Source organism: Diabrotica undecimpunctata, chromosome 9, assembly GCF_040954645.1.
Source record: "Diabrotica undecimpunctata isolate CICGRU chromosome 9, icDiaUnde3, whole genome shotgun sequence".
NCBI lineage: Eukaryota > Metazoa > Arthropoda > Insecta > Coleoptera > Chrysomelidae > Diabrotica > Diabrotica undecimpunctata.
Window position 1 is genome coordinate 130,794,731 of NC_092811.1, and position 12,538 is coordinate 130,807,268.

Genomic DNA, 12,538 nt, shown 5'->3' on the forward strand with positions numbered 1-12,538 from the left:
AAGTACTTCAGAGGAACTTGGAATGTTCCATGACTATTCAGGATTGTGTAATATGCCTTTTAAAGACTTCAGAAAAATTTTAAGAAGTTCTAGACGAATTTTACACAGCTTGGAGAAGAACCCAGAGAACTTAAAAAAGCGGAAAGGCTTCAGGACTGTGGTAGAATGTTTCAATGACGCCTGGAAGATTCCAGCACAGTCTAGAGTGCATTAAAACTAGAAAACCTCCAGAAATATTTTATCATACTCTGCAAATCAATAGGACAGAGTGAAATATTTTTGAACTATCCTGTATCTTGTTTCGAAGGTTTGAAAAATATTTAATAGGAACCTGAAATGTTTCAAAACCCCCGAGGATTATTTAATGGGTCTTTAGAAGACTTCAAGGAAATCTTAAACGCTTTCTGTCATTTCAGAAAAACTTTCTGAAGCTCTAGATGGTTTTAGTGCAATCTAGAATGACTTTAGGGGAACTTAGAATGTTACACTACTGTTTAGGGATATGCCAAGGCCTTCTGAACGACATTAGGACAGTCTGTAGTACTTCAGATCTGTCTTAAATTATTTTTTTATGTTAATCTAGAAGACAATAGGGAGACCGACATATTTTAGAACTTCCATAGATCGTACATAGGTTTCGGAAGTACTCCAGAGGAGATTGAAATGTTACAGGACTATTTTGGATTGCTTGATAGATCCCATAAGACTTAAGAAAAACTTTATTAAGCTCTAGATGACTTTTGAGCAGCTTAAATTATTCAGAAGGCACCCGAAGAACTGTAAAGAAACCGGGAAAACTTCAGGACTGTTGTAGAATCTTTCAACGACGTCTGAAAGCACAGTACAGTCTGGAGTACTTGAAACGGGGCCCAGAAATATTTTATTTTACTTTCGAAAATACTGAAATATTCCAAAACGTTCGTGGAAGGTTTAGTCGCTCCTTAGGAGGTCTCAGAGAAGGCTTTTAAGCTGTCTGTCGTTTCAGAAAAACTTTCTGAAGCTCTAGATGGTTTTTAGTGCAACCTTGAATATTTTAGTACCTTCGAATGATTTTAAGGAAACTTGGAATATTTTAGAATGTGTCAAGGTCATTCTGAACGACGTGATGAAAGTCTAGAGTATTTCAGAACTGTCTTAATATATTCGATGTTAATCTGGAAAGCAATAGGGCAGACAGAAATGTTTTAGAACTTCGTTATATGTTTCATAGACTTAAAAAGTACTTTAGAAGAGCTTGGAATGTTTCAGAACTATTGTGGTTGTTTAATGTGCCTTTTGAAGATTTGAGAAAAACTTTATGAAGCTCTAGACAAATTTTGGACTACTTGTAGAAGCTCCCACAGAACTTAAAAAGTGCAGGAATACTCTGCAAAGTTTTAAATGTCTAGGAAGTAGTTCAGGGCAGATTGAAATCTACGTGGACAATTGTGGACTATTAATAACTTTCGAGGACCTCACAGAAAGCTGTCCACCGTTTCAGAAATACTTTCTAAAACTGTAGATAATTTTAGGTGATCTAGAATACTTCAGTGTCCTCCGGATAACTTTAGGCGAACTTGGAATGTTTGAAGACTATTTTAGAATGTGTCAAGACTTTTCTGGACGATGCTAGGACGGTCTAGAGTATCTTAGAACTATCTTGAAATCTTTTATTTTATTCTGAAGACAATAAAGTGAACCGAAATACTTTAGAACTTCCTCATATATGTTTCATAGTCTAAGAAAGTACTTCAGAGGAACTTGGAATGTTCCATGACTATTCAGGATTGTGTAATATGCCTTTTGAAGACTTCAGAAAAATTTTAAGAAGTTCTAGACGAATTTTACACAGCTTGGAGAAGAACCCAGAGAACTTAAAAAAGCGCAAAGGCTTCAGGACTGTGGTAGAATATTTCAATGTCGTCTGGAAGATTTCAGCACAGTCTAGAGTGCTTTAAAATTGTCCTGAAATAGTTTATGTTACTCTGATGACCTGGAAAATACTTAGAGGAGCCTAAAATGTTGCAAAACCCCCGTATATTGTTTAATAGGTCTTTAGAAGACCTCCGAGAAACATTGAAAGCTATCTGTAGTTTCAGAAAAACTTTCTGAAGCTCTAGATGGTTTTACTGCAACCTAGAATATTTCACTATCCTCCGAATGACTTTAGGGGAACTTAAATGTTAGAGGACTGTTTTAGAATGTGCCAAGGCCTTTCAGGACGACGTTAGAACTCTGTGGAGTATTTCAGAACTATCTTGAAATATTTTATGTTAATCTGGAAGACAATAGAGCAGGCCAAAATGTTTTAGAACTTTCTTCAATGATTCATACGCTTAGAAAGTACTCCAGAGTAGATTGGAATGTTACTGGATAATTCTGTATTGTTTAATTGGTTTTTTGAAGACATTAGAAAAACTTTATGAAGCCCCTGACAACTTAAAGAAACACCCAGAAAATTTAAAAAAGCGTTAAGGCTTCAGGACTGTGGTGGAATGTTTCAACGACGTCTGGAGGACTTCAGCACAGTCTAGAGTGCTTCAAAACTACCCAGAAATATTTTATCTCACACTGGAAGTCAATAGAACAGAATAAAATATTTCAAAAACATCCTGAATGTTTCTAAGACTTGTTACTGAGTATGACTTGACTTGACTATGTCCATATCTGGAAGAATTTGGCACGGTCTCCCTCTCCAAGGGCGATACATCTCAAATCGAGTCTAGGCCTCCTCCACACTATGCCTCCAACCTTGCCGGTCCCACGACGATCTTCTCCAGGTTCTCACGTCTAGCAAATTTTGCCTGTGGCCTCCCTTTTCGTCTTGCGCACTGTATTTTGCACGGTCTAGAGTGATTTAAAACTGTTTTGAAATATTTTATGTTGTTTTGGAAGTCAATAGGATAGACTGAAATGTTTCAGAACTATCCTGTAATGTTTCGAAGACCTGGAAAATATTTAAAGGAGACTGGAATGTTCCAAAACCCCCGTGGATTGTTTAATGGGTCTTTAGGGGACTTCAGAGAAATCTTGAACGCTGACTGTCGTTTTAAAAATGCTCTAGATGTGCCAAAGGCTTCTGAAAGAGTAGATCAAAATATTTTAGAACTTCCTTAGATTTTTTGTAGGCTTAGAAAGTACTTCAGAGGAGATATGAATGTTCCAGATTATTTTGGATTGTTTAATAGGTCTTTTGAAGACTTCATAAAAACTTTATGAAGCCTTAGATGGCTTTAGAACAACTTGGAGAAGCACCCTGAGAACTTAAAAAAGCTGGCAGGCTTCACGACGGTGGTAGAATGTTTGAACGACGTCTGGAAGATTTCAGTACAGTTTAGAGTGCTTCAAAACTATCCAGAAATATTTATCTTACTGTGAAAGTCAATAGAACAGATTGAAATATTTCAAAAACATCCTGTAATGATTCGAAGACATGGAAAATAGTTAAAAGGAGCCTGAAATGTTTCAAAACCCTCGTGGACTGGTTAATGAGTCTTTAGATAACCTCAGCGAATACTTAAAGGCGGTCTAGTACTTCATAAAAACGTTCTTAATGTCTGAAGGACTTTTAGGGCTACCTGAAATATTTTAGGGGCATCCAGGACTCTAGGGAAACCGATAATATTTCAAAACTGTCTGACTGACAATATAAAATGCAAATGAGCAAGTCTTAGGACTTTAAGCAAGAATTACACGCCTCAGTGACAGAGAACATGTTTTTACTTGACTATAAAGTATTCCTTCTTCTACCTTTCTTCTTTGTTTATTAACCAATTCAACAACGTTTGAGAATTACTGATAAATGCAAAATAAAAATACACAAGGGGGATAAAAACAAACAAGGAAGTAAGACAGATGTACCGTATAACGTCAATTTCTTCAATAACTACATCAATAACACTGAATCAACGAGAAAAGAACAAAATCAATTAAATTAATAAGCAGAATACAAGTCTTTTTGTGTGTGCATATTATCTGCCCGCAATATAAAATAAAGATAACACAATATTCATTCTTCTTGAATAACCCTGTACAATATAGTTAAAAAAGTCTAGGCCACGAGGCCTTTGGCCTTGTATACGAAAATGGTACCGTTATACGATCCTCACGTAGGTATTTATTTTTGGTGAATTCATTTTTTTATTATGTCAAGCGGTTCTAAAAATGGTCTAATATACACTTATGAAAAATTCGCAGATAGGAGAATATAATATATGGATATATTAATTTATACTGATCAAGGTGATTAGTAAAAGCGTTAAGCAATATACAGAAGATATATGGTTTTTAAAAACATATCGAAGATTACATAATTTTTGTCAATTTCGCATTTGTTTTAAGTAGGTATATAAATTGTGCTTTTTGTATAAATTTTAATGAGTAATTCTCGAAAGCTTCGAAGATTGGATAAATGCAAGATGTCCAATACGTAAAATGTGAAGTAAAATACATTTTCAGAATATATAGGATAATAACATTGTTGAAAAGTATTATTGATTGAAGAGGCGAAGGAAACTGAGAAGAAAAACAAGACCTATTGGTCCTAAAAACAAAGTTGTTCATTACAACAAGAACAACCTATTTACTACATTTTAAGACTCTAAAGCAGTGGCATATAATACAAAATAACTGCAATATGAAAGTACTGAAAGCAAAAAATTCAAGCAGCATAACAAAAATCGTAGAAATAAAAAATGAGAAAAACGTCACCGTCCGAGACAGAAAGGAAATAAGCGAGGCCATTGAAAAATTCTACACTAAATTATACTCTGTAAATACACAACCACAACAAGGACGTACTGAACGAACAATAATTAACACCGGCTCAGAAGAAATACCGGACATAAACGACTATGAAATAAGAATGGCCCTAAATCAACTAAAAACGAATAAATGTCTAAGAGAGGATAAAATTACAATTGAAATGTTGAAAATTGGTGGCAGAAAAATGGAACATGTATTATAGTAAGTAATTGATGAAGGAAAGATTCCTCAAGAATGGTACAACTCCGAAGTCATTCTACTATTCAAGAAAGGAGACAAAGCAAACATCGAGAATTATCGACATGCTATCACATCTGTATAAATTACTAACTAAAATCATAACCAACCGCCAAACACATAAGCTCAATTTCTATCAACCTATCGAGCAGGCTGGATTCAGAAAACATTTTAGTACCATATGCCATAGACCACTTGCACACTAATAGAAAAATGCACCGAGTATAATGTTCCAATTCATATGGCATTCGTCGATTTCCATAAAGCATTCGATTCCATCGAATTATGGGCAGTGCTTGAATCTCTAGAAAATGCACGTATAGATTCAAGATACAGTAACATAATTAAAAACATATATGAAAATGCCACCATGCAGATAAAGCTGGACGAAAGCACAAAAACTAATCCCATAAGACTACAACGGGGAGTAAGACAAGGAGACACCATCTCTCCCAAACTATTTACCCTTGCTCTAGAAGACATTTTTAAGAAACTAGAATGGAACAACAAGGGTAAATTGAGATTCGCAGATGACATAGTTTTAATAGCCGATAATGCATAGATGGGCAGCAACTAGACCTCTCGGATTCTTATAATTTCCACAATTAATACTGATCAATTAAAATAATAATATAAACAGAAAAATAGAAATCAAATAAAAATAAATTTTATATGAATTTTGATACGGAAAAGAAATTATTCACCAAAGAAAATGTTTTACTGGCGTGTATAATAATTAATAAATAAGTCGGTGCAAAACAATTTTTTTATAAATACCAAATCGAGCCAGTTTTAGTACAAACAATATCGTAAATAGTTCTATAAAAATTCAACTACGCTTTATTTTTGAACAACTTGTTGAAAAATTAGAATTATGTTAATACAATATTTGCAAGCAATATACCAAAACGATAACACGGTTTATCTTAATTAACATGCTTACTAGACATGAGTATTCGCTTATTTATTTTTGTCGTGGTATACAAAAAAACTTAGTATAAAAAATGACTGAAAAGTATTTAATAAATAAAATATATTAAATATAGGTTTTTTTGACATAAAAAAGTGGTTGTTTAGGTCAGTAAAGAAAAAAAACCAGCTAAAAAATGTTATGAGGTTTTTGAAGATTCTAAAAGTATATCAGGGATAGATGATGATAAATCCTTAAAGTAGAGTATGGGCCACCTGAGCGTGGAAAAATTTTACCGACCGTGGAAAAAAGCGGTATCGTTTGATGTGGAGGCGCAACGGCTCGTCAGATCGTGACGTGTGCGGCGGGCGAACTTTCGACACCAAATTGTCTTTGTACCTGGGGTAATCGAAGGGTCAAATTTTATTATAGGAAATTTCGACACCGCGGCGTAAAGCAGGTAGGTAGGTAATTAGCGGCGATGGACATTTGCACCCAAGCAGGACAAGCGGGTTTTCCCAATATTTATTGTCACGGCGGGGGGCGTGGCACTTGTGTACTTGTGACTAAATTATTTCAGTTGTAATTTATTTCTTGTTTGACGTTGACTTGTGCACGTATACGGATATTTAAAAAATGAATTTGATAAAAAGTTCCCGTGGTCGAGATTTATTAGTGGTGGAGCATCATTCGTTCTCGAAACAGAAAGTGTTAAAAAGCGGCGAGATATTTTGGCGCTGCATCCAAAGAAACACTAAGTGTTCCGCAAAAGTGTTTACAATAGGCTGTGAGGACCTCACCATCACAAGAAGTGATTTGGTACATAATCATGAAGCCGATCCAAAAAAGCTTGAAGTAAAGATGGTAACCAATGCATGTAAAAGAAAAGCCCAAGAGGAGATATCGGAAAAGCCTGCCAAAATTACAAGAACTGCTGTTGCTGAGTGTGATGCCAATTTGCTGACGGTTCTTGACATAGCTAGCATAAGAAAGAACATTTACAACTGTCGTCGTAAACTGTTACCAGGTCCGTTACCAAGAAGCATATCAGAAGTCCATAACGCGGTTAGTAATTATTCTCCTAAAACCTGTCGCAATGAAAGTTTTTTGTTTTTAAATCATCCTGAATTAAATGTAATTGTATTTTTATGCGAGACAAATATTCGTTTGTTGTGTAAATTAAAAACTTTGTATATGGATGGTACATTTTCATACAGTACCAAATATTTTCTACAATTATTTACTATACATGGCTTGGAAAATGGACATTATGTTCCTTTAGCATACTGTTTGTTAAAGGACAAATTGTCAATGACATACAAAAATTTATTTTCTTTATTAAGGTCTAACATTTTTGAAACATTTCAATTATCATTAGAGCCAACTGAAATATTTGTAGACTTTGAAAAAGCAATTCACTGTGCTTTATTGTATATGTGGCCCAATGCAAAAATTAGTGGATGCCGTTTTCACTACACCAAAACTGGTTTAAAAAAATTCAATCTTTGGGTTTGGTACAAGAATATAAGGATACAAATTCAGAAATTGGAAAATGGTTAAGGCATACGTTTGGTGTAACTTATTTAAATCCAGCAGAAGTTGAAGAATGCTTTCTCTATGATTTAATGTCATATAAACCTATAAACGCAACACTTGATATATATGCAGATTATTTACTGGAAAATTACATTTTCGATAGCGCTCTATTTCCACCACACATATGGTCTAATCAGAATCCGTCTATTGCGAGGACCACAAATGCCTGTGAATCCTTTCATTCGAGATTTAATTCTTCTTTTTATTCAACACATCCTTCTATTTTTATTTTTATTGAAAAGTTAAAAGAATTTCAAGTAGACACTTATGTCAAAATAAATAGTTTACATATACCAGCAAAAATCAAAGATACTACTGTTAAGGCTAAATTGGCATTTTTGGAGAAAATGATGGATAAACTACGATCCCAACAAATACGTAGGTTAGATTTTATAAAAGCTGTATCTTATCATTCCTATAATAGCAAATAAATCATTGTATACAAGTATATTAACGGTAAAATGTACAAAAATTAGGTACTAGTTGTATTATATTTAGATATTATTACAGTTATAAAGAAATAAAATGCACATTACTTTTATTAAAATAAATAAATTAATTAATTATGGTATTTTATTTATGTCGCAGCTATATTTATTTGGTGTCGAATATACCTGTAAGATAAAAACGGGAATTGGGGCTGGTGTCGAAAATTACCATTAAATTTTAGTCGCTACCTGCTTAGTGTCGAAATTTCCTACGCCCGACGTGTGAGGTATCGTCGGAAAGGGGAGGGGGTAACGAATACGTTAACAGAAAAAGCAAAGATGGCGGCGTATCGCCAAAAGGACACTAAGCTTGTAACGTCTAAACGGCTCAACGTACAACAACGTGCAAGATATCGATGGAAAGGTGAGGGCCAACGAATACGTAGACACAGAAAAAACATGGCATATGCCAATATTATGACAAATAATAATTAACATGACAATATTGTAGCATTTCTAAATTCCTTGGTATATATTGAAATCCCCTCGTATATGTATTAAAACACCGAAGAATAATGTCCATGTATTTTTGTTTCCTATCGTGCAAGTTAAGTATTTTCAATCCTCTTTGCGTCGCCGAGTTGATATAAACCATTTTACAATTTGTTTATATTTCACAGACGCATATTCTTTGGTATTTTCTTTGATCGAAGCCGCTTTTAGGAAATTTTGCGTTCCCGTTCCCGTCTAAGTGTTTTGTTTATACCAAGTTAAGCGAATGATTTTTAAGAATTAGCTCACTCTCGCTGAGGTCGCTTTTAGGGGCAGTTGACTTCAGCTTTTGTCGAAATTTTACGTCAAATTTGAAATGTTTTCTCGTTTTTTGTCCCTTTTTATGGAAAATAAGTAGTTTTGTGGCAGTTAATAGTAGCAGTTCAATATGTAGTTGCAGTTAAGTAAAATTTGGAAGAATGGTTGTTTCCATACTCGTTTTGTTTGTCCCTCTGATGATACTTTTTTAGAATGGAACTTCAAATTTTAGCGCGTTGACAAAATTTGCAATATCTCGGTTTCTACGGCAGGCAGAAGCCTAATTTTTTTTTAATTCCGGTACCTCAATAAAATAATAAAAACTGAAATTTTGATCTCCCAAAAAAATCGGAAAATCCCGCAAAAAATTTTACTATTAGTTTGTACGAAATATTCAAATTGACTGTCGACTTTTCCAATGGTTTGTACTAATTTCTTGCTCTCATTGTTTAAAAAGTCCGTAGATGGTCAAATCGCACTCTAGAATTCCAGTGAGCAAAAATTAGAAACCACTGAACACAAAACAAGTATTAAAAAAAAAATCCCCCAAACAATAATTAGACATTTACAAATATCACAGCGGAATTAAAGAAAATTTGACTTAGAAGAACATATTGGGAATTATTGATGTAAAGTGGCCTTATACCAGAAAAATATTAACAGGTAACATAAGTATGGATGGACTATTCAAATAAGAACAATGTGTTTATTTTCTTATCAGACATACTAGGATATCCCAATCAAGGGCAGTAAAGAAATATGTGCATTTTATTCCACTCAGTATTGGACATAGAGGTATACATTAAAAAATTGATAACCAGAGTTGAGTATGCCCATCCATGCACCACTCATATTGGGTTCTATGAGTTCATCAGTTTTTTTACTAAAAAAGGAGTCACATATTCAGTAAGATTAAAAGACACTGATACAGAGTCATAAATCTACCAATGAAAAGACATAATTTATTGTATAGAGAAAAAAGAGAAAGAATTCATATTAACTAGCAGAATAATAGTTTTGTCTACATTTATTTTTAAATTAAGATCTAAAATTTTGTTTATAGCAAGAATTTCTGTTCAAAAACTTGAAATTGTGCATAAATTCTGTTAAAAATATATTTAGTCACATACTAAAAAAATTGCACCAACTAAACCAAAAATCCTTACTTACTTGTTTTGTATACAAAACTAAATATTTTTCAAGAGAAATCATTAATAGATTAGAACTTTACAAATTCTCAGTATTTTGAGATAATCTATGTTCCAAGTAATTTAAAGCTATGGAAACCTTTTTCTATTGTCTCTGGCTTAACTTTTATGTGAGGCCAGGTACTTGGGATCATTTTAAAGAACAAATCCATAAATTTCTAGTAGATATAGGTTTAATATTGTTGGGAAGCTATTTTCTTGTGGCATTTTAATAATAGTTATTATCTTTATTGAGAATTGACCACAATTTGTGGTTAATTTTCATTAAAGATATTAATTATGTAGGTTTAGTAATTAAAATCACTTAAAATATCTTTATTATGAAGTAGGAAAGAAACAGTAAGTACCTAATACATTAGTAGACAATGATTAATACAAAAGAGTCACCTTTAGTCAGCCAAAATTAACAAAACAAACAATGAAAATAAACATAGTCCATGGTCATAAACAAAAACAAATGTTATTAGGAATTAGACAATAGAACAACTTATAACTGCATTAAAATGTTAAACAATTAATTAGGGGAATTAGGGAACTGCATATATAAAAAAACAATCATGTTATGGATGTTAATATACAGGATGGTATAAGTATTAATAATGGCTGAGAGCCAGACAAATTTGGATTTTATTATGCAAAACTTGAATAATTGTCTACATTTTTAATCAGAATTTTATGGCAGAAATGTCATCATAAAATATCTTACAGTATGGAAGACATAATTCTACTACTATTACACACTGAACAATGTAGGTAAGGACTGTAAGGAGCCAAAAAATATTCTGCAGAAAGAAGTAATTCTTAATATCAGCAAGACTAGAAGAATGTAATCTAGGATTAAAAAACCAGAATAGATCTGAAAAGGTCACAGTGGAATAGGCCAAAAGCCACCTCATTGGATCTATCTATATCAGAAAAAAATCAGAACAGACAACAAATCATTGAATTCTACCTAAATATGCTCTAAACAATAACAACAACTTTTTACAAAAGAAATTGTTATTCAGATCATAAAACAACACAAAAAATGTGTTTTTAATATTGTGATCAACTTTTTAAATAAATTTTCATTGCCCTTGACAACTAAATACATAATAATATATATAAAATATGTAATAAGTTGTGCTTTTGTTAACTTTTTATACAAATTTTCAGAGCTAGATTTCATTATAACATTATTTCATTATAAGAGTAAAGAAAAAAGCATAAAAACAGGTACCACTGAGTATTTACATAATATGAGATTGATGTACAAAAAATTCATGTTTTAATTCAATAATTATCATTGTAATAATACTGTGCTATTGTTTATAGTTATAATAAGAAGTAATTTTAAATAATAAGTGCTTAACATCAATATTGTCCTTTTTTTTTCTCAAAAAGCTGAGAATTCTGTTGTTTCCAAAATCACACATTTTCTGTGTAAAACTCAATATCAACATAGTTTCTAAAAGGTGTTTAACAATATTAAAAACCATTTCCAGATAAGAAACATGTACCAAGATCATTAAGAAACTAATGACAAGATTAGGAATCAACAAGTAGGTGCTTAAGGTATATTGTACCTTATAATTATACTAATAAAACAAGCAAATAACTTAATATATTAAAGAATATGCTCAATAAAAATCAAATAAACGGGAGAAAGCAAAAGGCGCAAACATGAAAGACTTACCTCAGAAAAAGGTTTGATTTTGGTATGTAGGATGAAATTGAACTTGCACAACTCACAAGAACGTGTATCCGAAGCAGCCAACCATTGTCGCAGGCAGGTCTGATGCACATATTTCAAACTTCCTGAACAGTAACAGGGAGACAAAAGAGGATTATCTGCATCTGCCTCACAATGGCATATTCTGCAAATATCCCCCACGGAATTGGACAGATTCGAATTTGAATCCCAGTCTTGACTCTTTACAGGATTGTTAAACTCCGCTTTTGGTATCGTTCCAGGATTTTCCTTCACTTTAATGAACTGTTGAGGCATTTTTGTTAGATTAGAATGATCAAATGTTGTATGAGTAGATATTCACTTTCAATTCGGATGAAGGAAATAATTTTAAAGTGTCACTTCGCACGCGGTAATATTAAGTACAAAATACATTTTTATATCACGATAAGTACTAAACAATTAAAGTAATGAAGCAATTCGCGACTATAACATTTGTTTTTGAGTACTGTCTTTTGTGACAATACCCCCACAATTGTTGACATTTAAATTGACAGACGACAACAGTTAAGCTGCAATTTGGTTGGATACGGAATTTCAGATCAATTTAATTTATTATTAATCAATCCATCACGCTACATATGTAATTCAAGACATTTGACTATCAACATTTCATTATTATGAAAAAAATGTTTATTTATTTAAAAACACATGAAGAAAACAGACTTCACTACATAAAACTTCTACAATTCTATCCTTATGTTATGCAACCAACATAACAATTCATAAACGCACTTTTTTTGGAAAAATATAGATTTTGCATATTCCTCTACTTTTTTTACATTCTTGTTTAATTTATTAATATTATTATTTCTCTGTATACAAGATTTCTTAGTATATAACTTTTGTTAAATTCTTTCATTTATATTTGCATTCT

The 12,538-nt window shown here is 32.6% G+C and overlaps 1 protein-coding gene across 1 annotated transcript in view; it reads right to left on the bottom strand.

The window, feature by feature from the left end:
* The window catches only part of LOC140451466 (E3 ubiquitin-protein ligase MARCHF8), an 85,141-nt gene extending 72,989 nt beyond the window's left edge, over positions 1 to 12,152 (bottom strand). Inside the window, exon 1 of the mRNA XM_072545289.1 lies at positions 11,608 to 12,152. Within this exon, the coding sequence (XP_072401390.1) occupies positions 11,608 to 11,919 (312 nt within the window). The 5' untranslated portion in view covers positions 11,920 to 12,152. The remainder of the gene's footprint in view (positions 1 to 11,607) is intronic.
* Between the last annotated feature and the right edge of the window lie 386 nt (positions 12,153 to 12,538).